Raw genomic sequence first — 20,833 nt, 5'->3', positions numbered from 1 at the left:
TTTTCCAGTCATTGTTTTTATGGTAACACGATTTTAAAATAAACACATCCATCTTTCCTGCAATTTTCTCTATCTTCGGATGTTACCCTGGCCTATGCCTTTCCTGCCTTTTTTCCAATTGTAGGTTTTGGCACATTCATTCCAGCAACATAGCACCCTGTATCCCCTGATGGTTTGCCACTGAGGCTAAGCAGGGTTGGTCGTGGTTGGTCCCTGGATGGTAAACCAGATGTAGCTGGGAGTGACGAAAAATAACATGTGAACTCAAAAAAAAACATTTGTCTGACTCATGAGAAGATAAAAATATATATTTTTTCATCACGTGAACATTTTCCCATGATTTGTTCACACGTGCCCGAAAACCATGTTTTTTTGTAAGGGCAGTCATCTCAGAACAACCAGCACTGGTGAATTTAATTAATTTAAGTGACTAATTCTCTCCACACAAAACACATACATTATGCTTTCAGACCAAGGATAAACGTGGATATCATCCTTCTACATTTGACAGTCCACATTCGTCACTCTGGATTATACATAGGAAGATAGGAAATATACAAAATGAGTGGTAAACTGTGTTAACAGATGCAGTGTTACAAAAAATAAATAGATCAGTAAGCTATAAGGCACGAGGGAGTGTGGTATATGGCCAATAAACCACAGCTATGGGCTGTTCTTATGCACGACGCATCGCGGAGTGCCTGGACATAGCCCTTAGCCTTGGTATATTGGCCATAAACCACAAACCCCCGAGGTGCCTTATTGCTATTATAAACTGGTTACCAACATAATTAGAGCAGTAAAAATGAATGTTTGGTCATACCTGTGGTATACTGTCTGATATATATCATATATCAGCACATATCAAAGCTGCAGGCTAACAGGATGACTACACAGCTCGCATTGCAAAATAAATTTAGAAATCTATATCATTCAATTATTGCACCCACATTGCTCGCGCGTGCCAACGAGCTTCTGCGTTGCCAAGGGCTAAAATAGAAGTCCGTTCTATTTGTGACGCAGATCGGCAAGTCCTGCCTCTCCCATCTCCTCATTGGTTTATAGAAGCAGGTACCCACGTGCCATCACCTGATTGGTTATACCCACGTGAGTGACTGAAAGACGAACGAGGTCAGTGGCGGTAATGCACCTAATTTATGAAAGTTGCCAAATAAAAAATATAAAGTCAAGAGAAGAAAAAGCCTAGGAGAGATGACTAGAAACGATTCAGTTCACCGTTTTATGTGTGGATTAATTGTCGGAGTAGAGGACCTTGTGCATTTCAGGTAAAATAACAACTCAATGTTTATATCCCAGAACAAATTAGCTAGCAACAGCAAGCTAGCTAAATAGGACAAATTAGCTAGCAAGTGCAAGCGAGCTAGCTAAATTGCCATGAATGTTTAATGCTTTTCGACCTGTCCCCAAATTAATGTAATTGGTTCAGAGTTTGTTTTGATATTTTTTTTGCTGCGTGTCGTGATCGCATTCGGTGTGGGGGGACAAAATATATTTATGCATGATGCCGCATACGCGCATCCAGTTTGGGTTCCGTGTAAGGTTAAATCTAGACTTGGTTTTCTCTATCGTAATTGCTCCTCTTTTTTTATTTGATTTGATTCACCCCAGCTGCCAAACTAACCCTGATTAAGATGACCATCCTACCCATGCTAGATTACGGAGACGTAATTTATAGATCAGCAGGTAAGGGTGCTCTCGAGCAGCTAGATGTTCTTTGCCATCCGGCCATCAGATTTTCCACCAATGTTTCCTATAGGACACATCACTGCACTCTATACTCCTATGTGAACTGGTCATCTATGTATACCCGTCGCAAGACCCACTGGTTGATGGTTATTTATAAAACCCTCTTAGGCCTGACTCCCCACTATCTGAGATATCTACTACAGTCCTCACCCTCCATGTACAACACTCGTTCTGCCAGTCACATTCTGTGAAAGGTCCCCAAAGCACACACATCCCTGGGTTGCTACTCTTCCTGCAGCTAGCGACTGGAACGAGCTGCAACAAACACTCAAACTGGACAGTTTTATCTCCATCGCTTAATTTAAAGACTCAATCATGGACACTCTAACTGACAGTTGCGGCTGCTTCACGTGATGTACTGTTGTCTCTACCTTTCTTGCCCTTTGCTGTTGTTTGTGCCCAATAATGTTTGTACCATGTTTTGTGCTGCTACAGTACCATGTTGTTGTCATGTTGTGTTGCTTCCATGGTGTGGTGTCATGTATTGCTGCCAAGCTGTTGTTGTCTTAGGTCTCTCTTTATGTAGTGTTGTCTCTCTTGTCGTGATGCGTGTTTTGTCCTATATTTGTTTTATTTTTAATCCCAGTCCACTGTCCTCACAGGAGGCCTTTTGCCTTTTGGTAGGCCGTCATTGAATATAAGAAGTTGTTCTTAACTGACTTGGCTAGTTAAATGAAGGTTAAATAAAAAATAAAATATACCGCGGCTGTCAGCAAATCAGCATTCAGAGCTCGAACCAGACCCAGTTGATAATATTCAGTAGTTGACTTCAGTGCATACCATATTTAAGGTGAGTTTGTGACTCATTCCAAAGTGCCTTCAGAAAGTATTCATACCCTTGACTTATTCCACATTTTGTTGTTACAGCCTGAATTCAAAATGGATTAAATATATGTTTCTCACACATGAACACACAATAATTCATAGTGACATAGTGAAAACATGTTTGTTTTTTTAGAAATGTTAGCAAATGTTTTGAAATATCTAATTTAGATAAGAGTTCACACTCCACCTTGGCATCGATTACGGCTGTGAGTCGTTCTGGGTAAGTCTCTAAGACCACATCTGGATTGTGCAACATTTGCCATTTACTATTTTTGAATTCCTCAAGCTGTCAAATTGGTTGTTGATCATTGCTAGACAACCATTTTCAGGTCTTGCCATAGATTTTCAAGTAGATTTAAGTCAAAACTGTAACTAGGTCAATAACAGGACAAAAACCTTCCTTTGCTTAGCTCTATTCCGTTTCTTTGTATCATAAAAAACTCCATAGTCCTTGCCGATGACAAGCATACCCATAACATGTTGCAGCCACCAACATGCTTGAAAATATAAAGAGTGGTACTCAGTGATGTGTTATTTTGGACTTGCCCCAAACATTTTTGTTTTCTGGACATAAAATATATATTTTTTGCCACAATTCTGTAACTGTTTTAAAGTTACCATTGGCCTCATGGTGAAATCCCTGAGCGGTTTCCATCCTCTCCGGCAACTTAGTTTGGAAGGATGCCTGTATATTTTTTTGTGACTGGGTGTATTGATACACAATCCAAACGGTAATGACTTCACCCTGCTCAAAAGGATATTCCATTTTTATCCATCTACCAATAGGTGCCCTTCTTTGCGGTTGAATCTGTGCTTGAAATTCACTGCTCGAATGAGGGGCCTTACAGATAATTGTATGTGTTGGGTACAGAGCTGAGGTAGTCATTCAAAAATCATGTTAAACACTATTGTTGCACACAGACTGAGTCCATGGAACTTATTATGTGACTTATTAAGCACATTTTCACACCTGAACTTATTTAGGCTTGCCTTAAGAAAGGGGTTGAATACTTATTGACTCAAGACATTTCAGCTTTTATATAATATAAATAATAATAATATATGCCATTTAGCAGACGCTTTTATCCAAAGCGACTTACAGTCATGTGTGCATACATTCTACGTATGGGTGGTCCCGGGAATCGAACCCACTACCCTGGCGTTACAAGCGCCATGCTCTACCAACTGAGCTACAGAAGGACCAATGTGTAAAAATGTTGAAAAACACAATTAGACTTCTACATTAGTGTGTGGGGTAGTGTGTATAGGCCAGTGACACAAAATCTAAATGTAATCAATATAACATTTGGGCTGTGACAACAAAATATGGAAAAGGTCCAGGGGTGTGAATACTTTCTGAAGGCACCGTGTCATCCTATATGATGATGTTATCATGACACATCAGATATCCCTCATCCCTTCAGCAGAGCTGGTCTTCATATTGTTTACGGAAACAGTCACCGACAGGAAAGAATTCCCAGCATCGCTCCTGGTACATTTTCCATACGTAGGATTCCTGTCAAGGACAAGTCAACAGTGTCAAGGGCAACAGGAATTCATATATTAGGCTACATCATGATCTTTCATGTAACTTTATGCACAGAATAGGTGGATATCAGCAGTATTACCTGGCCCGTGTGTTCTGTTTCATCTTTGTTAATGAGGTACATCACAAAGAATCTGTCAAGAGAGAACAGGTTGAGAGACACATTGAGAAACTCCTACCAACATGTGACTGTTACAGGCAGTAGAACATGGTCGATTTGGAAACAGGGTTGAGGCTTTCACAACAAAGAAATGGAATCTCATTCTACTCTATTGAAAATGTACGCTATACGTAGCAAAACACATGTTGAAAGTTACAGTACACAATAACAGTAAGTGTAACGGAGTCAGATCGTACTGGATAAACTCACCCAACAGCTTGAATTGGCGCCAATGAATTGAATCATTTTTAGTGGGAAACTAGTTAGTACATTCTAAAGCAGCACAGTCACGTGTTGGCGAGGCAGAAGGCTTGAGCTAGTGGTGCGCGGGTCAGCTGTTTGTTCATCTGCAACCGCTATTAACCCACCCGCCTGACTTTATGTGATAAAGTGAAACTCCGAGGCCCGCAACCAACCCTAACCCACTAATATACAAAAATGCCTTGTAGGCTTCAGTCAGAGACAGCGGGGGAAAAATTGACAGGGGGTGCAGGATTTTTTTTGTCTGATTTAGTTCATGTTTATACATTGGTAGGCTACTTCTCTATAATTAGATACATGCAGCTTCCTTTCTGTCATTATATGTTGTCCTAGAACACTAAATAAACTGTTGCTCACCAGAATAATGTCAGAAATGATAGAATGAATGCTTAAATCTAGTTGACAACGGTAAAGTTCTCTGTCATCTCTGCTTTTTTTGAGGAGCAAAGACATTTTGGGACCGTGGAGAAAATGCAATAACTTTTCTTTACAAAATTCCCAAAATGACAGTTTGACCGAATGTAACGAAATAAAAAGCTAGGAAAACCTAACATGTTTCTGATAAGGTTTCAGTTTGGCTTGGATGCATATTTTATGGAGTTGAAATATTATCAGTTTTTATGATGCTTATAAAGCACCTCTACACTATTTTTCTTTCCACGTTGTTACGTTATATCCTTATTCTAAAATGGATTCAATTTAAAAAATCCTTAGCAATCATGAAGTGTTTAGAGTGATTAGAGGGACTGCCAGGCCATTAGTGAGGGCCATTCGCAAGTTGGGTAGGCTACCCATCAGCGCCATTAATTTGCCCAGTTTTAGATGTGATTACCGTGACCAACAATAACAGGGAATTTGACTGCCATCATGACTCGTGACTGCCATTGTGGTGGGAATATTGTCACGTCGAGAGCTCTAAGTCAGTGTCCAGATTTCAGTTTCCATTTAACCCATTTGAAGAGTAGGCTACAGTTCCCTTGACGTACCATAGGCCTATTTGAAATCTCTGTCTTGTGACTGTTGAATTTGTATAGCGCCTCACAATCGTCACACAACATACCCGCTATCATCCTCTTTTACCACTTCAAAATCTTTCCCAAACATTACTTTTCTGTCCCTCCCTTCTCTTTATTTACAACTTTCCATTTCACAGCTTTTCTCCTATTGAATGAAACTCCGACATGGTCCTTTTTGCCTCTGTGGATTGACGTTAACTTTACAAGTCAACCCACGCATTACTAGCGTGAGCACAAGTACTGGCAAGGATATTGTGAGCAAGGAAGCAATACTGCTAAGCAGCATAGTGATGACTGTTACATAACCACATGCAATGTTAACTGGCCTTAGTAAACTACTGTGGACGTATTCTCTAATTTTGATGGGGAGGCCGGTATAATTGACTCGCCAATTATAACGATGTCAGTGATTTCCAACTCATAATAAAATAAGTCTCAGCTTACATGATTAGAGATGTATATCAACCAATAGTGCTAAAATAACACACCCTAAATAATTAAATGTGTTATTAATATTGACATTAGTAATAAACTGTTGAAGAGAGCTAAGAGTGGCCATTTAAGCATTGATCACCACATTTAATGTAATAGTATGTATTGACATCTATATACAGTGGGGCAAAAAAGTATTTAGTCAGCCATACAAGACCACTGAAAATCTCCCTCGATCTGGGGCTCCATGCAAGATCTCACCCCGTGGGGTCAAAATGATCACAAGCAAAAATCCCAGAACCACACGGGGGGGATCTAGTGAATGACCTGCAGAGAACTGGGACCAAAGTAACAAAGCCTACCATCAGTAACACACTACGCCGCCAGGGACTCAAATCCTGCAGTGCCAGACGTGTCCTCCTGCTTAAGCCAGTACATATCCAGGCCCGTCTGAAGTTTGCTAAAGAGCATTTGGATGATCCAGAAGAAGATTGGGAGAATGTCATATGGTCAGATGAAACCAAAATATAACTTATTGGTAAAAACTCAACTCGTAGTGTTTGGAGGACAAAGAATGCTGAGTTGCATCCAAAGAACACCATACCTACTGTGAAGCATGGGGGTGGAAACATCTGCAAAGGGACCAGGACGACTGATCCGTGTAAAGGAATGAACGGAGTCATGTATCGTGAGATTTTAAGTGAAAACCTCCTTCCATCAGCAAGGGCATTGAAGATGAAACGTGGCTGGGTATTTCAGCATGACAATGATCCCAAACACATCGCCCGGGCAATGAAGGAGTGGCTTCGTAAGAAGCATTTCAAGGTCCTGAAGTGGCCTAGCCATTCTCCAGATCTCAACCCCATAGAAAATATTTGGAGGGAGTTGAAAGTCCGTGTTGCCCAGAAACAGCCCCAAAACATCACTGCTCTAGAGGAGATCTGCATGGAGGAAGGGGCCAAAATACCAGCAACAGTGTGTGAAAACCTTGTGAAGACTTACAGAAAAGTATTGAGATAAACTTTTGTTGTTGACCAAATACTTATTTTCCACCATAATTTGCAAATAAATTCATAAAAAATCCTACAATGTGATTTTCTGGATTCCCCCTCTCATTTTGTCTGCATAGTTGAAGTGTACCTATGATGAACATTACAGGCCTCTCTCATCTTTTTAAGTGGGAGAACTTGCACAATTGGTGGCTGACTAAATATTTTTTGCCCCACTGTACATTTCCTGTTGGACAAGTGAAGCTCCACATGAATTGAGATGCAATCAAATGTGGACATGATAATGATTCCTTCAATCATTGACTAATCACAGAGCAGATCTTTTAAATGGCTATACCTAATCATGGTCATATTACTGCCTACAAAACTACATTACACCTGTAAAAATATCTGATGGAAGTACATGACAAGCAATTACCTAATTTCAAAAGTAAAAAAAAAAATACTATAAGAAAATGTTCTGCTTATTAACAAGTCGTGTAAGGCAGAGGTATGATATGTCAGCAATCATCGTATGACAGGCATGTCATTCCTGTGATTGTGGGGTGGCAGTGTTGCGAGCATGTTAGTCCAAAGCCTAGACGTCAGGCACATGACTCTACAGATGGCAGGTTTATTTAAGTAAAGTGTTACATATCAGTGAAACTAGACCGCAGGTATCAACTCACAGATAGTTGGCCAGGTTGTGTTCCTGCAGAGTGTGTGTTTCGAATCCATGGGGCACATTGTCCAAGTAGTCATTCCCGATTCCACAGATGAAACACTTGGTCTACAGGGAATAAAAAGATAGAGGTATCTCACATTTACATAACACATTTATAGCACATGTATATTGTTCCATGTGAATAACATAAAGAGACAAGCAACAAGACAAGTACTTATTGTGTTAAATATAGTGAATGCATTCCCCTAATTCTAACTCTGCTTTAGTTGTTTTCATGCGTACTGTATACTAGAAGTAATTTGTAATATTGTAAAAGGTCATTCATTGTAGACTGGGAAATCATGAGGGCTGTTAATCAGTTAACTCGAGTTAACGTTTGTAATTTTAGTGCACAATTTTTTTTAAATAATTGAAAATACACTGAAAACATCCAAAATACATAATCTGCAGTGCCTTTGGAAAATATTCAGAATATTTTTCCATATTTTGTTACATTACAGCCTTATTCTAAAATGGATTAAATACAAAAACAATCTGAATTAAATCGACACACAACACCCAATAACGACAAAGCAAAAACAGGTTTTCAGAAATGTTTGCAAATGTATTAAAAATACATTACAGAAATACCTTATATGCATAAGTATTCAGACCCTTTGCTATGAGACTCAAAATGGGCTCAGGTGCATCCTGTTTCCATTGATCATCCTTGAGATGTTTATACAACTGGATTGGAGTCCACCTGTGGTAAATTCAATTGATTGGACATGATTTGGAAAGGCACACCCCTGTCTATATAAGGTTCCACAGTTGAAAGTGCATGTCAGAGCAAAAACCAAGCCATGAACTCAAAGGAATTGTCCGTAGACCTCCGAGACAGAATTGTGTCGATGCACCAATCTGGGGATGGGTACAAAAAATGTCTGCAGCATTGAAGGTCCCCAAGAACAGAGTGGCCTCCATCATTCTTAAGTGGAAGACGTTTAGAACCACCAAGACTCTTCCTAGAGCTGGCCACCCGGCCAAACTGAGCAATCAGGGGAGAAGGGCGTTGCCCAAGAACCCGCCGAGTTCCACTGTGGAGATGGGAGAACCTTCCAGAAGAATCCGCCCCATTTTTAAAATGTTGTCTGAAATGACATACACAAATCTAACTGCCTGTAGCTCAGGCCCTGAAGTAAGGTTATGCATTTTCTTGGTACCCTTTCAAAGGAAACACTTTGAAATTTGTGGAAATGTGAAAAGAATGTATGAAAATATAACACAATAGATCTGGTAAAAGATAATACAAAGAAAAAAACAACCGTTGTTTTTGTATTTTTTTGTACCATCATCTTTGAAATGCAAGAGAAAGGCCATAATGTATTATTCCAGCACAGGTGCAATTTAGATTTTGGCCACTATAGATGGCATCACAGTATGTGCAAAGTGTTAGACTGATCCAATGAACCATTGCATTTCTGTTTAAAAAAATTGTAACATGACTGCCCAAATGTGCCTAATTTGTTTATTAATAACTTTACATGTTCAAAATGGTGCACTCTCCTCAAACAACAGCATGATATCATTTCACTGTAATAGCTACTGTAAATTGGACAGTGCAGTTAGATTAAAAAGAATGTAAGCTTTCTGCCAATATCAGATATGTCTATGTCCTGGGAAATGTTCTTGTTACTTACAACCTAATGCTAATCACATTAGCCTACATTAGCTCAACCGTATCATGGAAGGGACATTGATAAAAGGCACATGACAGCCTGTTTTGAGTTTGCCAAAAGGCACCTAAAGACTCTCTGTTCTAATGAAACCAAGATTGAACTCTTTGGCCTGAATGCCATGAGTTGCATCTGGAGGAAAACTGGCACCATCCCTACGGTGAAGCATGGTGGTGGCACCACCATCATGCTGTGGGGATGTTTTTCAGCGGAAAGGACTGGGAGACTAGTCAGGATCGAGGGAGATGAAAGGAGCAAAGTATAGAGAGATCCTTGATGAAAACCTGCTCCAGAGTGTTCAGGACCTCAGACTGGGGGGGAAGGTTCACCTTCCAACAGGACAACAACAATAAGCACACAGCCAAGACAACGCAGGAGTGGCTTCGGAACAAGTCTCAATGTCCTTGAGTGGCCCAGCCAGAGCCCGGACTTGAACATCTGAAAATAGCTGTGCAGCGACACTGTACATCCAACTTGACAAAGCTTTAGAGGATCTGCAGAGAAGAATGGGAGAAACTCCCGAAATATAGCTGTGCCAAGCTTGTAGCATCATACCCAAGAAGACTCGATGCTGTAATTGCTGCCAAAGGTGCTTCAATAAAATACTGAGTCAAGGGTCTGAATACAAAAATGTATTAAAAAATTGTTTTTGCTTTATCATTATGGGGTATTGTGTGTAGATTGACGAGGGGAAAAAGTATTTAATCAATTTTAGTACAAGGCTGTAACATACCAAAATGTAGAAAAAGTTAAGGGGTCTGAATACTTTCTGAAGGCACTGTTTCTACCTGAAATCTACAATGCGATGTAAAAACAAATTGACATTGAGGTTGAAGTGTGCTTCTCAACAACGTGATTAATCACAGCACATCTGACAATTAACATTTTACAAGAGACACTTATCCAGAGCAACATAGTAGTGAGTGGATACAGTTCCAGATTTTTGGGGGTTTATACTGGTCCCCCATGGGAATCGAACCCACAACTCTGGTGTTGCAAGTGCCATGCTGTACCGTCTGAGACACACGGGACTTGACTACATTTATTTTCTTCATTTGACAGCCCTGGTCATCAAATTATGAAATTAACACATTTGCATTTCACAAGATCAAGTCATTATGCAGCAAATACACTCTCCGACTTTCAGAACACTTTATTCCTTAAAGTGGTGTGTGCACGTGCACATGCATCTGACTGTTGTCTCTAAAAGGTTCCCATCTCCTTCAATTTAAAGATGTATAGGGATGCAAACAAATATGTATTTTCTGATAAACCACAGCCCAGGTTATCTGCATATGCAATTTACAACTTTTTTTCAAAACATGGTCTAATTATCTCCATCTCATTAGAGATAAGTGTATCCTCATTAAGACTACTGATTGAATAACATGCTCTGACAACACTATCTGAATCCGCTTAAAACATGAGCCACAGTCTCATCAATTTACACACTGATTAGAGTTGACCTCAAGATAACATATGGCAAAACCAATATTGTTACCGCACCCAAAAGTGCACTAGGGTAGGGTAGGGTAGGGTAAGGATAACTTCCTTTGATAAGTCACTTTTACAGATAATGTTTTAGGAAATGTTTGAAAGAGAGAATTACAGGTGCGGTAGGTTCTACAAATAATTACATAGGTGTGTGTGAATGTTTTAAAGAAAGCACGTAACTTATCTCACCTCCATGTCCTCTTTCACCTGCTCCTGCTGGTCACGGAGCTCCCCAAAGGCATCAATTATCAAACCTACAGGAAACACAGACTTGAGTGTTGGTGTCACAAGTATTTGTGCATGATTAACTGACAAGTTACAGGATAACTTTAAGACACTGGAGGGATAAACAGATACATTAGCATTGCTCTATTCTCAATAACATGAAATATTCATAAAGACTGACAAATCTATCTGACCCACTGGTGAATAACGGAGAAGAATGTGTGTGTGTGTGTATAGCGTCTACATTCTGTCTCACCCTGAATGATGGCCAGGAGGATGACGATGACGAAGAAGAAGAAGGTGATATCAAAGATGATCCTGACCACCTCAAACTCGTCCCCGGCCGGGTCCTCAATCTCATCACCGATGCCACCACCCGCTCTCACACCCACATACATGTGGAACATATAGCACTGGAGAACAAGAAGGAGTAGCCAATTGACTTTGCTACTTAACATTGCTGGGGTAGTCCATGGGGCATTCACAGCTCTTATTGTGAACGAGTTGAGCAGTCTTATTCTTTAACTAAACATGTCGTTGCTGAGATATTGCATGCATGTACATATCTACGTGCCATACTAACATTACTGGTGAACCTTCAAGTCTGGTGTATTGTATTGTAATGCAATGCATTTCTAAAGCATAACAAGTCTGTCTGTCCTGAGTGAGTGACAGTGAAATCCATATTGGAATAAAACAGACAAGACCATATTAAAGTGGAGAATTCATTCCCAGTGAGACAAAGAGCCCAGCTCAGGCTGGAGAGGGTTATCTTAATCCAAGTGTCCATCAATCTAGGGTGGATATAGAGGGGCATTAAGGCAAAGGCTATGTTCACCTCAACTATGGGCATCACTGTCAGAAATCCTTCTCTTTGGCTTCTCAGACTCCGTGGCTAGTTTAGACTATGTGTCAGTGTGTCTGCATGCATCTGCTACTACATGTGCTGAACTCACAGTGAGCATGTCGTCACATTTCATGTCCAGAGCTATTCCATCTTCACTCTTGTTGTAGAACTTGCGGAAGAAGTTGAAGGCCACCACAGTGTAGAGATACACCACCACTGCCAGCAGCCCCAAAGTCAGGACCAACTGACAAACATATACAGCATTATAAAAATGTAATATTCTCTAAACTCCCCCCCACCCCACACGGCAACAGGGTTTTATAGTTGCCTATACTGTACCTGTTTTCCATTGTGGGTAACAGAGGTCAGGATGGTTCTAAGGGTCTTAAAGCCCATGGCAATATCCAACAGGTGAGCAGCGAAGAAGAAGTTATTATAGTGGCCCAGGACAGACATGGTCATATACCATGCCAGGTACAGGAAGGACTGTGTACACACACGAGATAAGACAGGAAGACAGCTTGGGTACATCACAGACACTATAGCAGCTATCATCATATGGTCTACATGATTATCTATGGAAAACAATGACTATAAAACACATACAGTGGGGCAAAAAAGTATTTAGTCAGCCACCAATTGTGCAAGTTCTCCCACTTAAAAAGATGAGAGAGGCCTGTCATTTTCATCATAGGTACACTTCAACTATGACAGACAAAATGAGAAAAAAAAATCAGAAAATCACATTGTAGGATTTTTTATGAATTTATTTGCAAATTATGGTGGAAAATAAGTATTTGGTCACCAACAAACAAGCAAGATTTCTGTTTCTCACTGTCACTCACCTCTTTAAGAGGCTCCTCTGTCCTCCACTCATTACCTGTATTAATGGCACCTGTTTGCACTTGTTATCAGTATAAAAGACACCTGTCCACAACCTCAAACAGTCACACTCCAAACTCCACTATGGCCAAGACCAAAGAGCTGTCAAAGGACACCAGAAACAACATTTTAGACCTGCACCAGGCTGGGAAGACTGAATCTGCAATAGGTAAGCAGCTTGGTTTGAAGAAATCAACTGTGGGAGCAATTATTAGGAAATGGAAGACATACAAGACCACTGATAATCTCCCTCGATCTGGGGCTCCACGCAAGATCTCACCCCGTGGGGTCAAAATTATCTCAAGAATGGTGAGCAAAAATCCCAGAACCACACGGGGGGACCTAGTGAATGACCTGCAGAGAGCTGGGACCAAAGTAACAAAGCCTACCATCAGTAACACACTATGCCGCCAGGGACTCAAATCCTGCAGTGCCAGACGTGTCCCCCTGCTTAAGCCAGTACATGTCCAAGCCCATCTGAAGTTTGCTAGAGAGCATTTGGATGATCCAGAAGAAGATTGGGAGAATGTCATATGGTCAGATGAAACAAAAATAGAACTTTTTGGTAAAAACTCAACTTGTCGTGTTTGGAGGACAAAGAATGCTGAGTTGCATCCAAAGAACACCATACCTACTGTGAAGCATGGGGGTGGAAACATCCTGCTTTGGGGCTGTTTTTCTGCAAAGGGACCAGGACGACTGATCCATGTAAAGGAAAGAATGAATGGGGCCATGTATCGTGAGATTTTGAGTGAAAACCTCCTTCCATCAGCAAGGGCATTTAAGATGAAACGTGGCTGGGTCTTTCAGCATGACAGTGATCTCAAACACACCGCCCGGGCAATGAAGGAGTGGCTTCGTAAGAACCATTTCAAGGTCCTGGAGTGGCCTAGCCAGTCTCCAGATCTCGACCCCATAGAAAATCCTTGGAGGGAGTTGAAAGTCCGTGTTGCCCAGCAACAGCCCCAAAACATCACTGCTCTAGAGGAGATCTGCATGGAGGAATGGGCCAAAATACCAGCAACAGTGTGTGAAAACCTTGTGAAGACTTACAGAAAACATTTGACCTCTGTAATTGCCTACAAAGGGTATATAACAAAGTATTGAGAAAAAATGTTGTTATTGACCAAATACTTATTTTCCACCATAATTTGCAAATACATTCATTACAAATCCTACAATGTGATTTTCTGGATTTTTTTTCTAATTTTGTCTGTCATAGTTGAAGTGTACCTATGATGAACATTACAGGCCTCTCATCTTTTTAAGTGGGACAACTTGCACAATTGGTGGCTGACTAAATACTTTTTTGCCCCACTGTATGTAAGGATGAGTCATCATCATATATACAACACAGTAGGATGATAAAGTAAACGTCTGCTTTACTTACGTTGTCAGTGAACACTACTCCTAGTTTCCACACCTGATACTTGACATCAATGGAGTTTAATCTGAAACAGACATATCTAGTCAGTATTCTTAGGCATGGATACATCCCTGTCTGGTCTCTTCATTTAAGGGGACACCCTCAATACAAATAAGAGAGTCATACAGGTAACTGTAGAGTTCAAAAAGTACTTACTCTCAAAACCATGAAAAGGAATAACCCAAGGAGGCCGAAATGCAAAAATAATATCACTGATTTAATTAATGCTCAGAAGAATACAAAAAGTGAGAGTGCAAGGTGCTATATAAAAATTCAAAAGGAACGGAGCATATCGGCCTCCATGGGTTATTCTTTTTCATGGTTTTGAGAGCGAGTACTTTATTATATCTACACATATTTTCTCTCCCACGCACCGGCCGCCTTTCATTCCAGCCTGAGCACAAACCCTCATACTAGCTTTCTTCATGCGGGTAACTGCCATAATAAAAGGAACACTTGAGTAAATGAGGGATACAAAGTATATTGAAAGCAGGTGCTTCCACACGTGCTGTTCCTGAGTTAATTAAGCAATTCAAATATTTATATAGCCCTTACATCAGCTGATATATCAAAGTGCTGAACGGAAACCCAGCCTAAAAACCCAAACAGCTAGCAATGCAGGTGTAGAAGCACGGTGGCTAGGAAAAACTCCCTAGAAAGGCCAGAACCTAGGAAGCAATTAACATCCCATCATGCTTAGGGTCATGTATAAAAATACCCAGTTGCCCATTATTTTGGCTACCATGGCTAGAAGAGATCTGAGGGGTCTCAAAGGAGCATAGGGGGTTTAAAGGATGTGTGTATGTCTCAGTCACCAGATCGCAACCCAATTTAATACTTTTGGGAGATTCTGGAGTGGCGCCTGAGACGGTGTTCTTCATCACCATCAACAAAACACCAAATTATGGAATTTCTCGTGAAATAATGGTGTCGCATGCCTCCAATAGAGTTCCGGACACTTGTAGAATCTATGCCAAGGTGCATTGAACCTGTTCTGGCAGCTCGTTTATGTTGGTGTTTCTTTTATTTAGGCAGTTACCTGTATATTGTATTTAACATAGATCTTGAGTTTGAATAACCACATATTACTCAGATATGTAACCAAAAGGACTCACACGTCCTGTTTTATAATTTGTCATTACCATTTACAAAACACATTGGATTATTGCACACTTCAGAATGTAAAGTACTACATATTCTGTTTTTTTCTCATTTCTTCAAGTAAGTGATACACACAGACACACCCACGCCTGACATCAGTGCTGTCACTTTAGCCGATAATGCTCAAAGTGCTGCTGAATACAAGGTCATGTTTTCTTTGTAAAGTGTCCGTCGTTGAAGTCATGAGGTGGATAACAATAGCCAAACATCCTTAAAGAGTATCTAGAATAACAATTACATATTCTATTTAGTTTAGAGAAACATTTGTGGGGATTCTATAGATGGGTTGGCTGGCAATGTCACGAAAATGATGGGTGCGCATTGTTGAGGCAGAAGTCCGTGTAGTGTTTTGGGGCGGCAGGGACGCCTAGTGGTTAGAGCGTTGGACTAGTAACCGGAAGGTTGCAATTTAAAATCCCCGAGCTGACAAGGTACAAATCAGTGGGTTAACTGCAATTATAGTCTCTCCATAGCATTGCCGTTAAAGTCAATCACCCTCAACCTTTCTCTTCAGGTGATGGACAAATATTGGAAGTTTTATGGTTGTGACCGCATCAGTGAGCTGCTGGGGCTGGATAAGGCTGCTCTCGACTTCCTAGGCCGTCATTGAAAATAAGAATTTGTTCTTAACTGACCTGCCTAGTTAAATAAAGGTAAAAAAAAAAAATTGCAATACAACCTGATTCAAATTGCACATTACTGCCACCTTCTGTCAAGACACTTCAGAATGTAAAGTACTACATATTCTGTTTTTTTCTCATTTCTTCAAGTAAGTGATACACACAGACACACCCACGCCTGACATCAGTGCTGTCACTTTAGCCGATAATGCTCAAAGTGCTGCTGAATACAAGGTCATGTTTTCTTTGTAAAGTGTCCGTCGTTGAAGTCATGAGGTGGATAACAATAGCCAAACATCCTTAAAGAGTATCTAGAATAACAATTACATATTCTATTTAGTTTAGAGACAAACATTTGTGGGGATTCTATAGATGGGTTGGCTGGCAATGTCATGAAAATGATGGGTGCGCATTGTTGAGGCAGAAGTCTGTGTAGTGTTATGATTCTGAGCAACAACGACAAGAAGCTGCCATGTGGGGAATCGTAGGTGGCTCGTTTCAGATAGTTTTATGTTCTTATTGATACCATGTCTTGTTTGGAGACATTTTGACTCGTATAGCTAACCAACAACTGAAACAATGTATCTGAGAGACAAGTGCTCATTGTGCAAATGTATGTTTTCAATAAACATTGGAGACGATATATAGTTTACATGTTGTCAACTATCTAAGCCAACCCGGTCTGTTTTGCCACACAATTATGCACATGTCGGTTTTGATGCTAAACAACCAACACGTCTATCTATTCCTGGCTAGTGAAGGGTGTGGCTACAGCCGACTTAGTTCAGCGATGTAAGTTAGTGACTGATAGACCTAGACTCTAGCCTCACACAGAAGGTATGTACAGTACAGAACAGTATAGTACAGTAAACAGTACATGGATTTAAGGGATCACACATATCCACTCACAGAGCAGTCCAGGCTCCGTCTCTCCTGGGCCTTCTCCTCTCTTGTCCCTCGGAGCTGAAGTCGAGAGCAGCCTTATCCAGCCCCAGCAGCTCACTGATGCGGTCACAACCATAAAACTTCCCATACTTGTCCATCACCTGAAGAGAAAGGTTGAGGGTGATTGACTTTAACGGCAATGCTATGGAGAGAGTATAATTGCTTAAGCCATTACATGGTTCATAGATCTCCAGTCTCTTTTTATTACACTAGACTGTGCTGTGATATATGGGTAGACGCTGACGCAACTATACACAGAGAATCATGTGAGGTGAATAGGGCTACTGTACCTACCTTCCTTTTCACAAATTTATCCCAGTAATTACTGGGAAATGATCTGAAACAAAAAACATAATCGAGCATCATAAAACACAACTTATTCTTTTGTAGAATAAATCAAAGAGTTCTACAGTAAAAGTTGTAATGGTCTATGAGAGTCTATGAGAGAGATCTGCACATGCACAGTGATGCACTGACAAACTGGTTCTGTCATTCCAGAATTCAGCCTGCTCCTCACTGAACTACACAGAACTGTAGATCAGATGAATGTAGGACTTTAGAGTGTTGTAGTTAAACCATGTCTTGTTAGCCGATAGACAGGGTTTATTAAGCAGCTATAAAGGTCCTATGAGAGGACTGACTGTGTGGTGATGACAAGCCTGTCCCATTGGCCTTTGATGTCTTCATCAGGTGGCTGTTCAGTGACATAGAGGCCGTCAAACTCCATCTTCCTCGACACGTCTTTCTCCCGCTTAAAAATAACCAGCGGGACCTACAGTAGCAGCCAATAACAAACAACAAAGTGATACAGTAAGTAGAAAAAACACATACTTTAAAGCTCACATTTAAAATGCACTACATTTTATCCTTACACTCTTAGAAAAGATATGCTATCTAGAACCTTAAAGGGTACCTCGGCTGACCCCACAGGAGAACCCTTTTTTTCTACCTGGAACCAAAACGTTCCCCATAGGAAAACCCTTTTGGATTCCAGGTCGAAACCTCTGTAGAAAAAAGTTCTACACGGAACCCAAAAGGGGTCTATCTGCAACTAAAAAGTGTTCTCTTATGGGGACAGCCAAAGAACCCCTTTGGAACCCTTTTTTTCTAAGAGTGTAGTTGGTGCTGGAAAACCAAAGATGTGTAGCCCTCATCTAATTATTAGCTACTATAAACTAAAGACAGAATATGATGTAATGTAGATTGACGCAACACTCATTGGTATGCACTGTCACAGAGGACTGATTGGCTGTCTGTTCCCTGTGAGCTGTTGTACCTTCAAGCAGTAGTAGCCAATGATACAGCAGAAAGAGATGAGAGTGTGAGCGATGGACAGGAAGCTGAGAGAGGGCTCCATGTAACCAGTGCTCTCCTCCAGGACAAACTGCATACTGCCTGAGGTGTTGTCATTGACCAAGGGGCCTTCTTCATCCAGGTCCCCTGAGCTGTCGTATAACACTGCCACCTTCTCCTCTTCCTCACTTACAGAAGATGATGACACCTGGGACACAGTAACAATTAGACAGTTAAGGACAGTGAGACAGTCATTCAATTTCACAGACCAGCCGAAAATGTCAATTTAAATATTTGCACTGGCAGTCACACAATAACTCACCTTGTAGAAAAGGAGAATGAAGTTGATAGAGAAAGCAACAAACAAAGCCAGCATCCGCATGTTGTAGAAATTCCTCGCAAAGTAATTCTGAGAAATGAGATATGGTCAAATTCAGAGGGAGAAAATACTTGTGTGTGTCTGTTTGTGTGTGTATCTGTGTCTGTGTGTGTGTGTATATATCTGTGTGATAGAAACTCTCTAACCAACAGTCTCTTCTGGTGAGTGGTTATCATTTCCCAGAAGGCTGATTCCTTAGGCTCTGTCTCCTCAGGTTTGCTGGAGCATATCCTAACTCTCCGTTTAGCCTTTGCCTCCTTCTTCTCAGAATCTTCCCTTCTGCAAAGTCAGTTTTAAACTTCAGCTCAAAGTCAACCTAAACTGTTTTATATTTATTTGTTTCCATCCTGTGATGAAAACAAATTATGCTAACACAACAAAATATTCAGTCATTTTCTTAATTTCAATTTGCCTGAAGTTATTCTGAGGCTGGATTACAGTCAGAATGTAAACAGGTCTTTAAAGGTGAATTTGAAAAATACTCACTCTGCTTTCTCCAACTCAGACTCTTTGTCTTCTCCTTCTTTACTATCTCCTTCTCTGGCACCTTCAACCTGAAGCCATTAATAGGATATGCATTAAACATGACCCAAGAGTACATTACTAACCTCGATCACACAATAGTGTTTGGACAAACTGTCAACAGGTTTCGACCTAAACTGAGCAAAATGTTGAAGGGAAAGATTTTATGGAATAAATACAGCATGGTTCTCCGGCACCAACAAACAAAGCATGCCATAACTAGCTCACGAAGGACAAGTCACAAAAATCTGCAATAATACCTGTTGTTTCCCATTGGGCTCAGCGGGGGATTGTTGGCCAGTGGTTGTGTTGAACAGGTCAGTCAGACTGGCTGTTAAGTCTTGAGTCATTAGTCTGTATTGACCTCCTTCTCTCCTCACTCGCAGACCGAAAATGTCTGACAGGACATTGGTGTCACTGGAGGAAACTGTTGACTGGCCTAGCCCCCTCAGCTCATCCCGGGAGGACCTTGTGCTGTATCTCCTCTCCCTGTAACCCCCTGACCCCCATGTAACCTCATCGAGTGTGGGGTCAAGGATGCCTCCAAAAAGGTCGAACACCCTTATCTTCTTGGCCCCCTCTATGAGTCCTCCACTTACAAAAACAATATACAGTACATATAAGAAGAAGCGAACTACAGAACAGACAAAGTGGACCAGACCCATGATCATGGCCTGGAAGAAGGAAGCAAATACCATGACTAAATCTCTCAGAGTTGTCTTCTTAATATGCTTCTTCAGGTCTTTTACAGAGAGCATAGACATCAGCATCATCAAGCCATAGGGTAGAGCGAAGACGATGAGCCAAATTGTAGACATGGAGAAAAATCCCATTTTGGATCTTTCCAACTCCTCCTCGTCATTCTTCCCCCTGTCTTTTATTTCCTCTTCTTCAGCCTCTTTGCCTGCGGTCTTCTCCCCAGTGTCTGTCCCTGATATCTGGGCAGCCAGCTGCATCTCAAAGATGGTGTCTTCGCAGAAGTTGACAAACATCTCCATCTTCTCTTTGCCGTCGCCCTCATTGACCACGTCAAATATGAACTGTCTCTTGGACTCTTTGACCTGAGGCTTCTCCCACTGCGTGCGGCTGGACTCGCTGATCTCAAAGTAGACCCTCTCGATGCGCTTGCCACTGCCAAGGATCTCAATACGGCCCAGGTAGGGCTGGAAGTAGCTCAGAACACACTCTGCAAGCTGCAGAAAGGTACCAAGACGTGAATCGTGAGGCATGTGCTCAGACAGGTTGGTTAGGAGAACAGCAATGTTGAAGCCAATGTCTTTGGCTGGCTCGTGGAAGCGATCCACGAAGGCCTCATAATCCAGGAGCTCGCTTTCATCCGTCTCCGTGCAGGAGAGGAGGAACTGGGTCTCGGATTGAGAGTAGCGCTTGTAGGCCTCCATGGCCTTCTGGAAGTCCTTTTTGGAGATGCGACCTTCGCCGTCGTGATCATACTCTTTGAATGCGTCAGAGGATGTCAGGTCTTTGAGTTTGAGGAACATGTCGAAGAACTTTAGGATCATCTCAACATTGCTAGATGATTCCACCAACATGTCCACCATCTGCTTGCCAATTGTTCCATTTATCACATTACCTAGAGAAGAAAGTGAGATGAGTTCCGAAGTTTAGCTTTGTCTATTGCAATT

General features: G+C 41.2%; 1 protein-coding gene across 2 annotated transcripts in view; it reads right to left on the bottom strand.

Moving 5' to 3' along the window:
* Positions 1–287: 287 nt before the first annotated feature.
* Positions 288–20,833, bottom strand: part of LOC118369777 (ryanodine receptor 2-like) — an 89,230-nt gene continuing 68,684 nt past the window's right edge. For both annotated transcript variants that reach the window (XM_035754468.2, XM_052498639.1), the window contains 16 exons: positions 19,451–20,781; positions 19,155–19,222; positions 18,815–18,947; positions 18,612–18,698; positions 18,273–18,497; positions 17,638–17,768; positions 17,291–17,333; positions 16,961–17,097; positions 14,235–14,295; positions 12,302–12,448; positions 12,072–12,206; positions 11,372–11,528; positions 11,080–11,144; positions 7,686–7,786; positions 4,221–4,272; positions 288–4,108 (listed from right to left, as the gene is read on the bottom strand). In XM_035754468.2, coding sequence (XP_035610361.2) covers positions 4,013–4,108; positions 4,221–4,272; positions 7,686–7,786; positions 11,080–11,144; positions 11,372–11,528; positions 12,072–12,206; positions 12,302–12,448; positions 14,235–14,295; positions 16,961–17,097; positions 17,291–17,333; positions 17,638–17,768; positions 18,273–18,497; positions 18,612–18,698; positions 18,815–18,947; positions 19,155–19,222; positions 19,451–20,781 — 2,969 coding nt within the window. In that variant the 3' untranslated portion in view covers positions 288–4,012. The remainder of the gene's footprint in view (positions 4,109–4,220; positions 4,273–7,685; positions 7,787–11,079; positions 11,145–11,371; positions 11,529–12,071; positions 12,207–12,301; positions 12,449–14,234; positions 14,296–16,960; positions 17,098–17,290; positions 17,334–17,637; positions 17,769–18,272; positions 18,498–18,611; positions 18,699–18,814; positions 18,948–19,154; positions 19,223–19,450; positions 20,782–20,833) is intronic.

This window comes from Oncorhynchus keta, chromosome 36, assembly GCF_023373465.1.
Source record: "Oncorhynchus keta strain PuntledgeMale-10-30-2019 chromosome 36, Oket_V2, whole genome shotgun sequence".
Lineage (NCBI taxonomy): Eukaryota > Metazoa > Chordata > Actinopteri > Salmoniformes > Salmonidae > Oncorhynchus > Oncorhynchus keta.
Note: the sequence above shows the minus strand (reverse complement) of the source record. Positions and strands in the feature narration are given on the sequence as shown.